Source organism: Myotis myotis, unplaced genomic scaffold (genome assembly GCF_014108235.1).
Source record: "Myotis myotis isolate mMyoMyo1 unplaced genomic scaffold, mMyoMyo1.p scaffold_m19_p_3, whole genome shotgun sequence".
NCBI lineage: Eukaryota > Metazoa > Chordata > Mammalia > Chiroptera > Vespertilionidae > Myotis > Myotis myotis.
In genome coordinates, this window is record NW_023416335.1 from 182,308,334 (window position 1) to 182,327,434 (window position 19,101).

Sequence of the window (19,101 nt, forward strand, 5' to 3'; positions counted from 1 at the left end):
CTTTGAAACAAGACCCAAGATCTGCCTCAGTAAGTTCTGGCTCAGGCAGATGAACATGGGGTAGGAGTGGGGAAATGAGAAGAAAAATAAAAGTATTCAACTTCTCTAAAACCAGAAAGATAAAACTACTTACTCAAATAGTAATTGATAACTGAAAACATTTTTTGTTACTAGCCAATTCACAAAGATTTTGAAGTTGGTTTAAGTTTTTAGTTAAATTTATTAGCTGAAAGAGCATTCCAACCATTCTAGCCAGCGTATGAATTTCTGAGACTCTTCAAGATATTTTTAAATTTATTCTTATTAGTCCAGTAATGGGTCAACTTTTCCCTCCACTAAAATAGCTAGATAACTAAGAAGGAGTTGGGGGAGGTTGGAGAGGGTGAAAGGAGGATAAATGGTGATGGCAGGAGGTTGACTTGGGGTGGTGAACACACAATATAACATACAGAGGATGTATTATAGAATTGTACACCTGAAACCTATATAATTTTATTAATCAATGTCACCTCAATACATTCAACGAAATAAAATAGCTAGACAACTAATGCTTTAAAAAAATTTTTTTTAGGTTTTGGCTTCTCTTTTTTTAATAGCAACAGAATTTCCTTGATAGAAATGAGGACATTGCTGTTTGGGATTAGAAAATTGTGAAGGAAGCCAACTGGTACACAATGGTCGCATGGATTTTAACTCTCTCCTCTGACCAAGTTTTAAACTAGTGAACTTCAATGATAAGGTTACCCTCCACTGTAACCTTATACCTCATTCTTTGTTCTTTTATACACATTATCTAGAATACAACAAAAGGCTATGAGATATAAAAAAAAAAAAAACACAGGGAAGGAAGTTCCACTGTCAAAGGAACCAGGCCCAGATATGTTTTAGATGTTGGAATGACCAGACAGAGATTTTAACATGCTGTCATGAATATGGGGGAAAGTAGACAGTGTAAATAGATAGGGTTGCTGTGAAGCCTATGGGTGTGACCAGGCATACATACTACAGGCCTAAAAGATAAGGGGCCCCATGGGGCCAGGAAAAGACAGAAACATGCACAAGTGCCTGTCTTCACCTTTGCGTACTTGGTCTGCTCACTTAGAAAACCTATCATCCCATCTCTACATGTCTAAATATTAAACACTGCCCCATATATGAAATCATATTATTCCTAACAACAACAATGAATAATAACAATAGTTAAAGTTCTTGAGCACTTTCTGTGTGTGAGGAACTTTTGTAAATATTTGACTTGTTACCTCATTTGCTCTTTACAAAAGCTCAGTGAGATAAGAAACATACTTTTCCAGAATTATTTTTCTTAAACATAGGCTGTCTTTACCATATCTCTAAACAAGCCCATTCAGTCTTGCCATTGTATACAGGACAAAGGCTAAATTTCTAGTCTTGTCTTCAGGGAATTCTGGGGCCTGGCTCTATTATATCCTACCAGGATGTCACCCTACTATGTCTCCTACATTCTACACCCAATGCCACAGTCACACCATACATTTTGCTATTTTCTGCAAATTTCATTTGACTTAGTATATTTGTTTGTTAGGGCAGTTAATTTTTCAGCCTAAAATAATCTTTCCTCAAATTAAATTTTCATGTCCAAATGCTATTTTATGCATAACTCATGGTTCTTATCCCTAAAAATCTTACATTCTAGAGGTGATATTGATAATATGAACACTTATATAGTACTAGAGGCCTGATGCATGAAATTCGTGCACTGGGGGTGGGGGTCCCTCAGCCTGGCCTGCGCCCTCTCATAGTCGAAGACCCCTCAGGGGATGTCCACCTGCCAGCTTAGGCCCTATCCCCCCCCTCCCCCCCCCCCCCCGGGATCAGGCCTAAGCCAGCAGTCAGATACCCCTCTCACAGTCCGGATCCCCTCGCTCCTCACCACCTGCCTGAAGTGGAGACAGGAGAGTCTCCCTCCACCGCCACTGCACTCGCCACCCATGAGCCTGGCTTCTGGCTGAGCAGCACTCCCCCTGTGGGAGCACACTGACCACCAGGGGACAGCTCCTGTGTTGAGTGTCTGCCCCCTGGTGGTCAGTGTATGTCATAGTGTCCAGTCATTCTGCTGTCCAGTCGATTTGCATAGTAGGGTTTTATTATATAGGATGAGATACTTTTCCTATCCTGTTCTGATCTCATACCTTACTCAGGCACTTACTCATTTCCGCCTGATTTTTACTCATTTCCTCACTAAGTTATAGGCTCTTTGAAGGTAACAGAAACACATAAATTATTCCACAAATATTGGTTGAATGAGAGATTGGTTGAATAAATAAGACCAGCCATAAAAAGCTTTTAAGAAAAACTTCTGCTGATTCAAGAATACCATATAGAGAGAACCCAGGTTCAACCCATTTCAGAGAGATGTTTGTAAATATTACAGAGAGACTATTCTAAAATTATCTTGTTCTAATCTTTAGAAACATCTAATAAATCTTTTTTTAGTATTTCCCTCTCTCTGGTACAGTAATTACTGGGACTGACTTGTTGATTGAGCTAGAGACTAAATGGTATAAAAACAGGTGAGAGCACAAGTTTGCAGTCAGGCTGATTTGGATCAACAGGACTCTGCTAAGATATGAATATTACATTGAGCAAGTTCTTTAAACTTTAGAAATTTCGATCCCCCCTCTATAAAATGAAGACAAAATAAGTGTCTCAGTGGTTTATGAGGATTAAATATGATGTCCTGCTTAGAAGAATGTCTGATGCATAGTTTTGAAAAGCTTCTAATATGAAAAGTGCATTGCTGATACAAGGCCAGAAACTATATAGCTTTTTCTCTTAGACACTGCTACTTTCATATGCAACTATATTAAAAATAATATTCAGTAACTAAGCCAAATGGCAAAAGCCCGCAACTGTTGGCACCTATTTAATTGTGGGGGTTTGGCTTATTGTGCGTATATTTTTAAGCTAAGATACCCAGAATAATGAATATTCTGACTGGCTTGATAGAATGATTACACAATCTATCACACTATCTAATTAATATAACTGTACACCCTTGAAATTATATAGTGGTAGGACTACAATAGTCATGGAAAAACATTTGTCTTTTCATTGTCAGGCTTCCTTTCAGTGAGTTAAGGATAATAATAATTAACCTAATTTTTGTATCAATTTTTATGTCAGCTTTACTTCATTGTTTATGGGCAAAAACATGATAAGGACCTTGGGGAAAGAAATTAGCTCAGTATTTATAAAATGTGGGATAAATAAAAGTATAATTGAAATGCCAAAGAAAATCAAGATTTCTATGTGATTATAACAAAGTGGAAATGTCATTTACTCAGGGGTTTACATAGCAGTTTTGTAGCAGAAATGAAGTAAGCAACACCTGTGTAAGCATAAGTAGCTCTGCACTTAGTAATGGGATTAAATACAAATGTTCGTTACTTTTTAGTGGGCATAAAATTTCACACGGCTTTTGGGGAACACAATATGAAAAATATGTGACTTTGTTTTGCTTGCGTGGAAGAATCAGTGTCCGCAAATGGACGTGTGCTTGTGTTTTGTTTTGAACAGTTTGACATAGACAAAGAGGCTGGGGAAAGGCAGATCTACCACCGGTACTGCCTGGAGCGGGCCTCCGTCCATTGTGCGCACGTGTTCACCACAGTTTCTGAAATAACAGCAATAGAGGCAGAGCACATGCTGAAGAGAAAGCCTGGTAATGTTGACCCCTCAGTTTGTCACTGATCTTTCCATTCCAAATGACAAGAGAGCATGAGAACTTTGGTTCAAACAAACAAACAAAAAGCAGAAAACAGTAGAGGGGGAAAAAATGTTTTTGCCACTGGAAATGCAATCGAGAGCACCGACTCCATTGGTTGTTACAAGGATTTAATGAGTTACATTGTGAAGCACTGCGAGCCGTGCCTGGTGCATCATAAGCAATGGAACTATAACAATCATCATTATTGCTTTTAACTCTGCTATGTCATTGAACCAATGTTATTTTGGTCATGCACTCCTCGTTTCCTATTTCTACAATTTATTGTGAACATTTATGAATTTTCATTTCTATGATAGTCATAACCTGGAAATGTTAATAGAATCAAACTTTATATAAATGTAAATACACTGTTTTTCTACAATGATATTCTCTCTCAAAAGAACATTTTCATAACTATTTTATTTTTGCTTCTCCAGATGTAGTTACTCCAAATGGCTTGAATGTTAAGAAATTTTCAGCAATGCATGAGTTTCAAAATCTACATGCAATGTACAAGGCTAGGATACAAGAATTTGTTCGGGGTCATTTTTACGGGTATGTGTTTTTCTTTCTTAAAAAAAGTTAGGGTGCAATGTTAGGGATCTCTGGTATAGAGAAAACGGTGTTGTTACAGTACATGTTTATCTTTCCCATCCCCTTTGTACTTTAACAGGATTCCCTTTGTACATTTTGTTGCTGGTGCTTTCTTTCATTTGAAACTGTTTTGTTTTGTTTTAGTCATCTGGACTTTGATCTTGAAAAAACTTTGTTCTTTTTCATTGCTGGGAGGTATGAGTTTTCAAACAAAGGAGCTGACATCTTCCTAGAGTCCTTATCCAGGCTCAATTTCCTGCTGAGGGTAAGGAAGCTCTCCAGTGTTATATCATGTTTCCTATGCTATGGCTTCCATAGACTTTTTTTTCTTTTTTATTGTTTAAAGTATTACAAATAGTAGAACATATGTCTCCTTTTTCCCCTATTGACTTCTCCCTGGCCTCTCCCCTCCACCACCCTCTTCCACCCCTGTTCCCCGCCAATGCCCTCACCTCGCTAGTGTCTGTGTCCATGAATACAAGTCATTTGGTTGATTTGGTTGATCTCTTACCCCCTCCTACCCTCCCTTGCCTTCCTGCTGAAGTTTGACACTTTGTTCAATGCTTCTCTGCCTCTGTATCTATTTTTGTTCATCAGTTTATGATGTTCACTATATTCCACAAATGAGTGAGATCATGTGATGTTTATCTTTCTCTGACTGGCTTATTTTGCTTAGCATAATGCTCTCCAGTTCCATCCATGCTGTTGCAAATGGTAAGAATTCCTTCTTTTTTTACCGCAGCATAGTATTCCATTGTGTAGATGTAGCACAGTTTTTTAATCCACTCATCTGCTGATGGGCACCTAGGCTGTTTCCAAATCTTAGCTATTGTAAATTGTGCTGCTATGAAATAAAAAAGCTTCTTTACAGCAAAAGAAACCACCAACAAAACAACAAGAAAGCCCATTGCATGGGAGAACATATTTGCCAATGTTATCACTGATAAGGGTTTGATCGCCAACATTTATAGGGAATTCATACAACTTAACAAAAGGAAGATAAACAACCCGATCAAAAACTGGACAAAGGACCTAAATAGACACTTTTCAAAAGAGGACATACAGAAGGCCAAGAGACATATGAAAACATGCTTGAAGTCACTAATCATCCAAGAGATGCAAATCAAAACAACAATGAGGTACCATCTCACACCTGTCAGGCTATCATCAACAAATCAACAAAGGACAAGTGCTGGAGAGGATGTGGAGAAAAAGGAACCCTTGTGCACTGCTGGTGGGAATGCAGACTGGTGCAGCCACTATGGAAGACAGTATGGAGTTTCCTCAAAAAATTAAAAATGGAACTCCCATTTGACCCAGTAACCCCACTTCTAGGAATATATCCCAAGAAACTAGAAACACCAATCAGAAAGGATATATGCATCCCTATGTTCATAGCAGCACAATTTACAATAGCTAAGATTTCCATAGATTTTTGAATAGATCGTCAGGCCCTAGAGTGCGAGGCGGCAGATTAGATGGTAAAATGCCCTGCTCTCAGAAGATGGTCATTTCTAGAACATATGAGCGTTCATCTGTTCATGGTTTGAGTTTATGCTTTCATTCCCATGACTGCATCCAGCACAGTGCCTGCATCAACAAAATTGCTGAGCCTATGCTTGCTTCTTTACCTTCGTGCTAAAAAACCAAAATGTGATATCATGAGAATAAAGAAACTTGACAAAAAATGTAAATAATCTTTTGTGTAAATCAGTGTATATAAGCTAAGGGGAAAAAATAGAATAAACCAAAACTAAATCCTCATTAAGTTTCCAATCTTAAATTTTAAAGAGCGAATTTTGACCCTTTAGTATTAGCTCAAATTTGTTTTACTTTCTTAACTACAGAGAAGATTGTGATAACAATATCAATTGCTAGGTATTTTAGGTGATTCATGCCATGAAAATATTTTGTCTGAATTTTAAAATTTTTAATCAACAAACATCTATTGAAAGCCCAATTTAAAATAAATTTTCTGAAAAAACCTTAGGAAGGCGGGTACAATTTTTCTGTGAATCACAAAAAGTATTCTTTTTGCCTAAAGATATTTTTAAACACTGTTTGTTCAAAATGGGAGGTCCGCCTGTCACACGTTTTATTTTATCTTTGGTCATTGACTCTGTTATGTTTTCTGATCCCTCATTAGATGCATAAAAGTGACGTCACAGTGGTGGTGTTTTTCATTATGCCTGCCAAGACAAACAATTTCAATGTGGAAACCCTGAAAGGCCAGGCAGTGCGAAAGCAGCTATGGTAATCTCATGTCTTGTAAATGTTCTCAAGCAAAAACTGCAAAGGGTTATTTTTATGTGCATGATTTCTGATATATATATTCCTGAACTATTTTTTCCTTAAGATTATTATAGCATAAATACTACTTGGTTCTCTTCTCATTGGGCTATGATGCTAGATTAGGTAATGGCTATACAACCGGGTTACAATAAAAATTTTGCAATAGGCTATCATGGAAGGATAAAGCCTCTGTAGAACTCTTTAAAGATGGGTTGAATTTTTTAAAAATTATTATGCAAATAAAAACATGGCAAAGTAAACAAATTAGTATAATGACCTCTTCTGTGCCGATAGCCTATATTCAACAATTATCAACACATTCCCAATCTTGTTACATCTATACCTCCTTCTACTCCCCCTCCCAACCCTCAGCCCTACCCTGAATATCATCAAGCAAAAAAAAAGTTAAACAATGTGGGCTGGTCAGGGCTCTGCTGCCTCAGCTCTGGATGTTTTAACTCAAGCCAAATTGGCAAATACGAAGATAATAGAGGAGTCAATACAAAAGAGAACTGTAATTTTAACAATGCACTAACAATAGCGTTATCATGATGAATAAAGATGTAAAATTGTGACACTGTTTAATTATAGATTTTTTTCCCCAATCAGGGACATTGCACATTCTGTGAAGGAAAAGTTTGGAAAGAAACTCTATGACGCCTTATTAAGGTAGGTGTTTGGAACACGTACCACCTCAAACATTTGGATGTCACATTCCATCTTAACAGTTTCAGTGGTATAATACATTTATGTTGTTCTGAATATAAAGGAATTAACACCCTTTGAAGATGTGTGACATCATATCAGTAGGTTTTCCTTTATCCTTCATCTGACAAACACTTGTAAACAGGTTTTACAAATGAGAACATATTTATATATGCAAATAGGTTCTAATTCAATGAAAATCTTGTTAAGTGTTAGTATGCCAATCTGAAGCTAAGAGTTCATGAGATTTTAAGTCAAAGTATATATTGGCTTAATATATTAATTATGTTGACATATTAAATCAGGATTTATTTATTAACCAAACATATTAATGAATATTAATTAACATATTAATAGTACTGAGTATGTGTTTATTTAATAAATAATAAATAAGATATGTAATTTACAGATATAATAAAGACTAAATAACAAAATCAAATTTAAATGTATTATAACCTAATAATAATAATAATACTAAAATACATGATTTTTTCTGTGATTTGAAGAGAAAACCATGTTGTCTCCTGACCCATGGAATTAGGTGAACATCATTTCTCTTTACCAGTGAAAGTATCAACTTAAAGATGGACAAGTTACGGCCACTCAGAATGTAGTACTCAGAAATGGGCAAAACAATGAGAGTGTCCCCTGGTGGTGAACATGAATGCTATAAAAAATCAATTTTGATTTTTTATGCTATTTTTAAAATCCTCACCTGAGGATATGCTTATTGATTTTAGAGAGGAAAGGAGGAAGAGAAAGAGAGAGAGAGAGAGAGAGAGAGAGAGAGAGAGAGAGAGAGAATATTGAAGTGCAAGAATTGGTTGCCTCCTGTATGAGCCCCAACACTCCAACTGCCTGAGTCCCCTGGCTGGAGCAATGCTATCTTTACCAAACTTCTTCACACTTTAGGAATTTATCTGTGAGCTTCATCTGGAAACTATATTTACTTTTATTTTTAAAGTGCTTAGAACAGTATCTGACACAAAAGAGCACCGAATGAGTGCCAGTTGTTTTTATTTTTATTATTAACATTGTTTTTCCCACAGAGGAGAAATTCCTGATATGAACAATATTTTGGATCGAGATGATCTAACAATAATGAAAAGAGCCATCTTTTCAACTCAGGTAGTAAAGAAAAAAGTGCCTACCACTTCCCAATGTTAAAATCAATGTATTTGATATTTTAATTTATTGGAATGGGCTAATTTGGGAAATTTTTAAACTCAAGGACTAGAAAGTCATTCTTCTGTATTCACCAAAATGTCAACTTTGTGTTCTCTTTTATGAGTGGTTCATAAGAGAAATTGGACACAGGGCTTTTCTTGTATCCAATTTAAAATTATATTTGATATTTACTTAGCAGGGAAGATGCCATGATCCCAAGGGTAGCTTCCCAGGGCAAGGCTCACCCATTGCATTCTGGCTGTGCTGACCCCTGTGATGTCCCCAAATGTAGAAAACTCAACTGCATAGTTTGTGGTAGTGAGGGACTGTGTTTGCACTCTCCCCGGGCACTAATAATAATAACAATAATAATAATAATTTGGAACCATTGTGTCCAATTGAAAAGAAGTGTATGTGCAATGACAATAAAAACCTAATTTTTTCAAAAAGCATAAAATTTTGAGTTACAGTAGAGAAAACGTGAATGTTTCTCAGACAAGAAGAACTATTGCAAAGAAGAAAAGGTAAGTGTTGTGTTAGGCGTACAGCAAACTCTTGTCATTATAGTGAGGGATCAGTCACTGGAGGACAGCCCCACTAAAGGATTTAAAAGAGGAGCTCCTAATCAATAAAGAAAAATAAAATAAAATAAAAATAAAAGAGGAGCTCCTCTCAAGGCAAGATTTCAGGACATTCATATTTCAAGTAAATCCCAGGAGCAGGCAAGATGCCTTGGCCTTTTGTATAGTGGCTGCAGGTGAAAAACAAAAGTAGCATGTGTTCACCATATACAAAGGCCGTGCTTGAACCCATTTTCGTCCACTGAAACACACAAACCTTAGTCATCCTCATTAGTGTCGTCTCAAAAGACTGGAGGAAGGTTGTATGAAATGTTGCCAATGACCTATTGTTGCAATTAGTCACACATTAGTTCTTTCCATGATTGACATTTTCTCCCATTACTTCAGCGACAGTCTTTGCCTCCAGTGACCACTCACAACATGATCGATGACTCGACTGACCCCATCCTCAGCACCATTAGGCGGATTGGACTTTTCAACAGCCGCACAGACAGAGTGAAGGTAGAACTAATTGTTTCTGTAGGTCACTTCAAGGTGACATAGCATATATTTACTGAGAATTTATTAGAAGCCTTCTTTATTTGTTTTCTAAAGGAGATTAATTTTGTTTCCTCTCTTGGGTAATTAAAATATAATGACTATTTTGTTATCATTCTTGAGAACTGAAGAATGTTTATGGCTTTATGATTCATAATTCTAGCATTTATTTTCACTGCACAATCTGGTAGTAAGCATAAGGAGGCTATCTAATTTTTAATGATTTAAATATTTCCTAAGAATTAACAAATCTCTGAGATTACATGAATTATCTTTGTTTCTTTCTGATAATGTTCAACTTAAAGGGGAAAACTGAGAAGTTTCCAGTTTTTAAGAATGTGGCTAATGATGTTTTTATGCGATTTCCTGTAGACCAATTTATATTTTTGACTCTTGAGTTTCTACAATGACTAGGCACAGTGCTCGCTGTGTGACTAAGACCTGGTTTCTAACACGGTGGTGCCTAACCTCTCTGATGTTTACTGAGGGCCTCTTTGTTCCAGGCATTTGCTAAGTGTGGTTGGCAATGGTGAACATGTCGACAAATAATTGCTTAACCCTACTCAATTTCATTCACCAGTATTCAAGATCAAGGTGTCACAAGCTTTTACCTATCTTTTCAAAGGTCTCCCTTTCCCTTCTTTCTTTCACCTTTAGCAGGTGACATAACTGAGAATTCAAAAGTGTAAACTCCTTTACTGTCCCTCTATATTGGCCTCAACTATAGATGTTTTACCTCTTCTGGGTTCCTTTCCTTGAGGTCCTAAGGGTTTTTATAGGATCTCATTTCCTCCCACATTCGTGGGAAACTTAGCCTGTTTACCCTCTCTTACAGTGTAGGCAATAAAAGACAACTCTTTTCCTTGCTGTTGACAAATATTCTTTGAATTTCTTTACATTAAGGAACAACTTTGCCTTAACCCGGTCTCCTTCTGATGTTCTTAAATGTTTCTATCTTTCCTGCTCTGCAAATTTCTTTTTTTTTTAAATATATTTTATTGATTTTTTACAGAGAGGAAGGGAGAGGGATAGAGAGTTAGAAACATCGATGAGAGAGAAACATCGATCAGCTGCCTCCTGCACACCTCCTACTGGGGATGTGCCCACAACCAAGGTACATGCCCTTGACCGGAATCGAACCTGGGACCCTTCAGTCCGTGGGCCGATGCTCTATCCACTGAGTCAAACCAGTTAGGGCTCTGCAAAATTTCTTGAAAAAGTAGTCTATTCTTATATTCACTTTTTATTTTTTATTAAGTCTTTGATGTAGACTTGGATGGATGTAGTGGAAGGAGACAAATTAAGGACTCACTGCAACAGTATAGGTGAGAGATGATGAGGGCCCCTTACAAAGGCCATGTCAAATGTATTGGAGAGGGTGAAACAATGGGAGAGATGGTGGCACATAGAAAAGATCATACTTAGTGACCAATGGACATTAGAAGTGAGAAAGAGAAAGAAGGCAAGAATAATAGTCTCCTGGCTTCAGTATCTAACCAACAGTTTCTAAAAACCAAGGGAAAGCTTTAGTAGAAATTGGTTTGAGAGTCATGTCATGAATTGAGTTCAGTTTTTGATAGAATGACTATGAGTGACATGTGAGATATTCAAGTTGAGATGTTACTTAGAAAACATAGGTCTGGGGGTTACAAGGGCAGTTGTTAAGGAAGCTACCAGTGCATGGGCAGTAGTGGAGACTAGGGAATAACCATCTTGCCATGTTGGAAGACAAAGTTGAATGAATGGAGATTTAAGAGGAGGATTCTAAGATAAAAAGTCAGGGAAAGAAAGACAGAGCAGAGAATTAGAAAAGGAAAACATTGCAGAAATCAAGCAGAAGAAATTCTCTAGCTGTTTATAAAATGTTCCATGCTGTGTTAGCCTTTTTATTTCAAATACTAGAGGCCCAGGGAAAGAAATTCATGCTGGGGGTGGGGGGGCCTTCAGCCTGGCCTGTACACTCTCACAATCTGGGACCCCTCGGGGGATATCCGACTGCTGGTTTAGGCCCAATCCCAAATCTGCATTCGGACATCCCTCTTGCAATCCAGGACTCCTGGCTCCTAACCACTCACCTGCCTGCCTGCCTAATCACCCCTAACCACTCTGCCTGCCTGATCAATCCTAACCACTTGCCTGACTGCCTAATTACCCATAACCACTCATCTGTCTGCTTGATCGTCCCTAACCACTTTGCCTGCCTGCCTGATGCCCCTAACTGCTCGCCTGCCTGCCTCATCACCCCTAACTGCCTCTGCCTCAACCCCCTCTGTGGCAGCTTTGTCCGGAATGACGTCCAGAAGGACATTCGGCTATCTGGTCTAATTAGCATATTACGTTTCATTATTATAGATATTCTACACACACACACACACATGCACACATGCATATATGTGTGTATATTGCCCTGTGTCATACAATTATGGGTGGTTTGTCTTTTCTTCTTTGTGTTTCTGCATTTCCAAACTTTTCAACACTTAGCATACCTTCTATAATAAATAGTCAGGCTACAAGTTTTCCCCTGGAAATGCAGGATTGTCTCTGCCAAGGATGCCCCTTCCTTTACATGTTTCAGCTGGATTGGATCCACAGAGACTCATCACAGAGTATATTAACAGTAGCTTGGCCTCCTCATATAATTTACCCCCGATTGGTGCTTCTTATTTTATTTACTTGTATATATAATTTTTGTCTCTCAGAAAGGAAATAAATAGTGGGGGCAAGAAAGCCAATTATTTTCCTGTAGATTTCTGTTTTTCTTAGAACATTTTATGTCCTACCATATTTGTGAATCTTCCTCTGACAACCTGTCTGTGCCTGGAACATGTTATGTGCAATAAATACAGATAGACGTGAGGATGTGGGAGGGTGGAAAAGGAGAGATGAGGCTGGCTTCCTTTGCTCTTGGGGTGACTGTGACTTCAGGTCCCTTGCAGTTTTGAACAAAGTATACTTTGCTGATTTATGTTTTTGTTTTAAGTGTGATAGCAGTGAGGCAACTTCCGAGAACTGGGAAAGATACTAAACACTTTCATACCCCTGTGTCATTGCTGACTAATGTTATTCTCTCTTTCTGAAATACCCTTATCTCAGTCATTCTAGCTATTGCTTTGGGATCCAATCTAAAAGTCATCTCTTCCTTGCACTTTTCCTTACTATACACTCCTCTACTCCAGACAGAACACGTCTTTCCTTATCTGCATTCCTAAGACTACTGAAATAAATGGAATGATCACATTGAATTATATACATGAAATTTATTCCTTTCTCCAGAGAGACTGCGTTATTTGAGGCAGGGATCATGTCCCATATTTTTTTTCTGTTTTATCCTCTGAGAAGCAGACACTAAGACATGATTAGATATGAAAACGCTTGTTGGAAGAAATGTGTGAAGGATAAAGAGGTGAGAGCATGAGCAGGCGGGAAGGTGCAGTCAGACACTGCAAAGAAAGCAGGAAGGAAGGGGCGGTAAGAGGAGCCACGGACTGCAGCCCGTTTCTCAAACAGTCTCAGCCTTTTTTCTTTCTTTTTTTCTTTCTTTTTTTTTCTTTTTCTTTCTTTTTCTTACAGACAGGAAAGTCAAATGTAATTAGCAAAAAACTAGAATTCATAATGAGGAACAAACACATGAAAATGTATACACATAGCAGCACCATGTAGTGACTCAAAAGGGGGGAAAGCAGTGGACCAAGACAACTCAACATGGCTTGTCAGTTTAGTGGAAAAAACACATACAGATGGGTGCGCATGTGCCCACAAAAAGAAACAAAAAAGCAAGAAGAGTTCTCAAAGGCCAACCCAAATTCATCTTATTTTACAATGCTTCCTTTCTTAATACAAAAGATGTCTTTGTGTGTGTGGTTTGCTGCTGACTTATTTTAAATATATTAGTGTTACTACATACAACATTTTGCTGTATTTAGGAGCCTTTTCTTGATCTTTCACCCACCAAAACAGTTTCAGACCGATGGCTGCCTTATTCTATGAGCAGCTGGATGTGACCATTTTAATGGGGATTCATCTGAATAGCAACAGGGATTCCCCAAACAAAGGTTACCCATTAAAATAATCACCCACTGGGTAGATGTAGGTTGGCACTAGTACCCATGTCTGCCTGTCTATAGGCCAGGAGCAGCTGCTATGGTGGATCTAGAGTGGATGCAGTTGGGGCTCTCAGTCAAGGTCCCCAGTCCAGGATGTCTTAGAGGAAATCTAACAGCTAATTCAGGACAGCCACTTGTCTAAAGAAGGCAACATACCAAGTCCTTAAAGACGGTACTCACACTGTCAGGCTTCAAATCTCTGCCACTTATTCAGTTTATAAGTTACTTAATCTGCCTGTACCTCAATCTTCTCATCTTTAAAATGATAATATAAGCCCGCATTCATAGAATTGTTGTGGGTTTTAAAAAGTAATAGACGTTACATTTAGTACAATATTGGCACACAGTCAATTCATAATGAACATTAGCCTTTATTTGTACTTAGTCCAGTAGAAGATGGAAGATTTGTCTTTCCTGCAGGATTTGAAAAAATGTTTTATCAAAGAGATGACAAGTGAGCTAGATCTTGACCCATGAGCAGGAGTTTATCTGCAAATAACAGGAAGGAGGACTCACCCAGCAGAAGTAGATGAAAAGGCATAGAGATACAATAGCACATGGCTTACAAAGAGTGAATGGAGGAGGAAGTTCATCTCATACAAATTGTTTATGCAGTTATACTCATCAATATTTTGAGATACTCATTTATTATCATAAAGCAAACACACACATACAAAAGAAATAAAAGAATAACCCTTCTTAACAATATATCCTCAAAGCACTGAAATAAACTTTAGTCAGTTCAGAATTAGGTATTGTGTTTTATTAATAACTAGAGGCCCAGTGCATGAAATTCATGCACTGGAAGGGAGGTTCCCTCAGCCTGGCCTGTGCCCTCTTGCAGTCTGGAACCCCTCAGGGAATGTCCAACTGCCCACTTAGGCCCGATCCCCTGGGGGATCGGGCCTAAGCCGGCAGTCGTACATCCTCTCGCAATTCAGGATCCCTCGCTCCTTACCTCCCACCTGCTTGCTCCTTACCACTTGGCTCATTGATCCTTAGTGGCAGGCTCCTTACTGCTCAGCTTGCTGCTCCTTAGTGCTGCCGTGGAGGTGGGAGAGGCTCCCACCACTGCCACTCGCCAGCCGTGAGCCCAGCTTCTAGATGAGCGGCCGCTCCCCCTGTGGGAGTGCACTAACTACCACGGGGCAGCTCCTGCATTGAGCATCTACCCCTGGTGGTCAGTGTGCATCATAGTGACCAGTCGTTCCAGTCGTTCTGCCGTAATGGTCACTTAGGCTTTTATTATATAGATATCCTTTAAAAGCTTGACATTAACTCGGGGTCTGTGCTAATAATATAAGTCCTATTTGATGTCTGTATATTTATAGAACTCTACTAGTGGCCTGGTGGATGAAATTCATGCACATTAAAAGGGAATTAATTAGAAAAAATATTTTAATGTTGCTATTTGCCCTTTCTCTATAATATAAGTGTCAGAGATAAAAGAAAATTAGTAAAATGTATATAAAAATCTCCCTCCTGTCAGAGTCTGGGGCATGCCAGGGACCCAGAGTCAAGTTCCCGCCCACCTGCATGTGCCTTGAAATCGTGCGAGACCCAGACCTGGACAGCCCCACCCCTGTCAAGCCCCAGTGGGCAGGGGTCCCAGCCTCAGGTCCCCCAGCCCCGGCACTGGGGCAGGAGGCGCATCCTCAGGTCCCCTGTCAAGCCCCACTGGTCAGGGGGGCACAGCCTCAAGTCCCCCGGCCTGGTGCTAGGCAGGGGGTGTGGCCTCAGGTCCCCTGGTGCAGCCTCAGGTTCCCCAGCCCAGCCTCAGTTCCCTTGTCAAGCCCCGCCGGGCAAGGGGGCGCAGCCTCAGGCCCCCCAGCCCCGGCGCCCCTGGGAACTTATTTCCCTCCTAAGATAAATGCAGTCAAACAAATTTTAGTTCATTTGTTTTTCCCCTTCTGATCCAGGGCTTGATAGAAGCCAGGTGTTCTGCTGGGGGCTTTGTATACAGGATCTCATTTAATCCCCCCCATAACCTTGGGCTGACTTCTAATATCCTTTCTTCCACCTTGGGTTTCTGCAATCGCCTGTTTTAGGGCCCAGAGCAGCTGTCTTCTTATTTTAGTCACTTGATCATTCTGTTTGGCTGGGAACAAAACAAACAAGCCATGTTTTCATGTTCCAAAATGGGCTTTGGAGATACAAATTTTCCTAAGTGTGGACATGCCAAATAGGCACAATGCCTTTCAAATCCCCCTTTCCTAATATATTCCAAGAGAATATAATGGGTTGTTGATTTGATGGTTGCCCAGACAGTCATATCTGTGTTTTTGGTCTCCTTTCCTAGTGTAATAATAGAAACTCAAATCATGCTTTCTAGAAAAAATATCTTATCCATTTTTACTTTACCAATGTGCTATTCTTGTGATTGAATAAATCATTTTTATGGTACTGGTTTTGGACAATTACCATTTTATTTACTCTTAAGTTTAACATATCTCCTATTTATGAATTTACTGATATATATATATATATAAAATTAATGCCTGTAAAGTCTTAGTTCCCTTACTTCTAAAATTAGGACATTGAGAATGTCTATTCTACTCATCTCACAATGTTGCAAAGAATATTATTTATAATGTATAAAGTATTATATACAACTAATGTTATCAGTATTTCTATATATCCAAATTAGGGTTTTTTTCAAAGTAATCTCTTTGGAAGAATATAGACTTATTCTGTGAATAAAAAATAAAAAGTGACCCTAACTGGTTTGGCTCAGTGGATAGAGCGTCGGCCTGCGGACTGAAGGGTCCCAGGTTCGATTCTGGTCAAGGGCATGTACCTAGGTTGCGGGCACATCCCCAGTAGGGGGTGTGCAGGAGGCGGCTGATTGATGTTCCTCTCTCATCGATGTTTCTAACTCTCTATCCCTCTCCCTTCCTCTCTGTAAAAAATCAATAAAATATATTATAAAATATATATATATATTAAAAAAAAGTGTAGTGTGCTTGTTAAAGTGAAGTTTCTTTTCCCTCTTTTTCTCTTTTCCTTTCCCTTCCTAAACAATTCAGTTCTAAAGCCATTAGGTGAGGCAACATAAGGCAGGCGTCTACACTGACCAGTAGTCCAGAGAAAGGAGTCAGAGCCCAAACACGGGGAAGGTCCACACAGTGGGGAGCAGCCCAGCTGTGGAACCAGATGCAGTGAGGTGGGTGTCTGTGCACGGAGGGAGTGGCAGTGGAAGGACATGAGTTAAATAAGTTAAACAGAGGGCAACTGTCTTAGTCCATTCAGGCTACTAGCAAAATATGACTGAATGGGTGACTTATAAACAACAGACATTTATTTCAATCCTGTAAGCTAGGAGGTCCAAGATCAAGTTGCTAGTGCGGTTGAGTTCTTGTGAAGGCCCCCTTTCTGGTCCATAGGTGGAGACTTTTTACTGTGTCCTCACATGGGGGAAGGGGCCAGGGATCTCTCCCCCTTTTATAAGGCACTACTATATATTATATATATTATCTATACTAATAAAAGCTTATGTGGTTGTCATGCCCTCACGCCATGATGCCCTCACGCCCTAACAATCCATCACCAGGAGGCTGCATGTGCAGCGGGCGCACGTGGGTGGGTGGGGCTGTGTGCACAGCGAGTTGCGCATGGGTGGGTGGGGACTTGACGCTATGTGCACAGCGCAGAGGTGGGACCCCTGGCTCCGGCCTACCTCTTTGGGGCAATCCTTTGAGGAGCCCAGATGGGTGGCTGGGGCCTACCTCTTTGGGGAGATTGATTGCGGGGCTCCCTCACTGTGAGAGGGTACAGGCCAGGCTGGGGAACAACCCCCCCCCAGTGCACGAATTTCGTGCACTGGGCCTCTAGTTATATATAAAATAATATAAACATATATTAATTACATCTCATATTAAGTATATTCTATTATACTGTCATTAAATGTTATATTGTTAACTAGAGGCTGGGGGGTCCCTCAGCCTGGCCTCCACCCTCTCATAGTCCAGGACTCCTCAGGGGATGTCTGCCTGCCAGCTTAGGCCCATTCCCTGGGGGACTGTGCCTAAGCCATCAGTCATACATCCTTAGCGCTACCACGGAGGCAGGAGAGGCTACCACCACTGCTGCTGCATTCGCGGCTATCAGCCCAGTTTGTGGCTGAGTGGAGCACACTGACCACCAGGAGGCAGCTACTGCGTTGAGCATCTGCCCCCTGGTGGTCAGTGTGCGTCATGGTGACTGCTCATTTCTGGTCGTTTGGCCGTTAGGATCAATTTGCATATTAGCCTTTTATTATATAGGATTATACTATTTAATTATATATTATATTAAATATATTATTATATTATAAAACTATATATATGTATGATTGATTCCAGCACTTTAAAATCAGATTTTATTTTAAATAATACTTAGGTATATGAGGGAAGTATGCTATTATAACCTAATAATAGTTCAGTGAGAACTTTAATAAAGAAGGAATAGGAGAATCCATTCATTCAAGGACCAGATAGCTATTCTATTCAACTTTTCATTTATAGCCATGCTGTCTTGTCTTCACCTTAGCAGAACGTTACAGGCTGTGCAGTCGCAGAACAGGCTCATACCAGTGGACAAGAGCCAATTGTTACATTTTGTGAACTAGTTTTAAACATAGCCATTGGTAAAAATTAAATTATATAAATGTAAAAATAAATTAATTACAGTAAAAGAAAAGTAATGCTCAAAACCCATCGCATTCTAATTGTTTACCACATTTTACTATTACCTATGCCCTTGGGGTTATTTATGACCCAGATCAGTGAGATCTCATTGGTAGCCTGAAACTGGCCATGATGGAGTATTTATGGAGTGAAAATAGGTGAACACTACACATCATGTCTTTATGTATTGATTGTATAGATTTAAGAAAGTGGTAGAGAAATGTTAATAATGCAGATAAAACTAAAATGGGTGTTGTGTCTGTAGTCATTGCATTGTGACACATAAATATGAGGAAATACTTTTCCATTATAAAAAATATCCAATTCAACAAAGAAGTCACTCATGCCATTGATGAACCTGTGAAATTCTGAGATACATCTCTATATTTCACTCTTCCTCTTGCTCCTTAACAAAGAAATCAACCAACATTTATGTCAGAAATATATTCAGGCCCTAACCGGTTTGGCTCAGCGGATAGAGCGTCAGCCTGTGGACTAAAGGGTCCCAGGTTCGATTCCGGTCAAGGGCATGTACCTGGGTTGCGGGCACATCCCCAGTAGGGGGCGTGCAAGAGGCAGCTGAATCAATGTTTCTCTCTCATCGATGTTTCTAACTCTGTATTCCTTTCCCTCTCCCTTCCTCTCTGTAAAAAATCAGTAAAATATATTTTAAAAAAAAAGAAATATATTCAGTCATCAGTTAAAACCATAAG

The 19,101-nt window shown here is 39.3% G+C and overlaps 1 protein-coding gene and 1 non-coding gene across 3 annotated transcripts in view; both read left to right on the forward strand.

The window, feature by feature from the left end:
• The window catches only part of GYS2 (glycogen synthase 2), a 47,644-nt gene that overhangs the window by 16,939 nt on the left and 11,604 nt on the right, over positions 1-19,101 (forward strand). For both annotated transcript variants that reach the window (XM_036300770.1, XM_036300772.1), the window contains 7 exons: positions 3,556-3,700; positions 4,183-4,300; positions 4,484-4,604; positions 6,486-6,592; positions 7,241-7,300; positions 8,386-8,464; positions 9,472-9,585. In XM_036300770.1, the coding sequence (XP_036156663.1) occupies positions 3,556-3,700; positions 4,183-4,300; positions 4,484-4,604; positions 6,486-6,592; positions 7,241-7,300; positions 8,386-8,464; positions 9,472-9,585 (744 nt within the window). The remainder of the gene's footprint in view (positions 1-3,555; positions 3,701-4,182; positions 4,301-4,483; positions 4,605-6,485; positions 6,593-7,240; positions 7,301-8,385; positions 8,465-9,471; positions 9,586-19,101) is intronic.
• LOC118652363 lies at positions 8,688-8,850 on the forward strand. Its single transcript, XR_004966604.1, has one exon. It is a non-coding gene; the product is annotated as a U1 spliceosomal RNA (small nuclear RNA).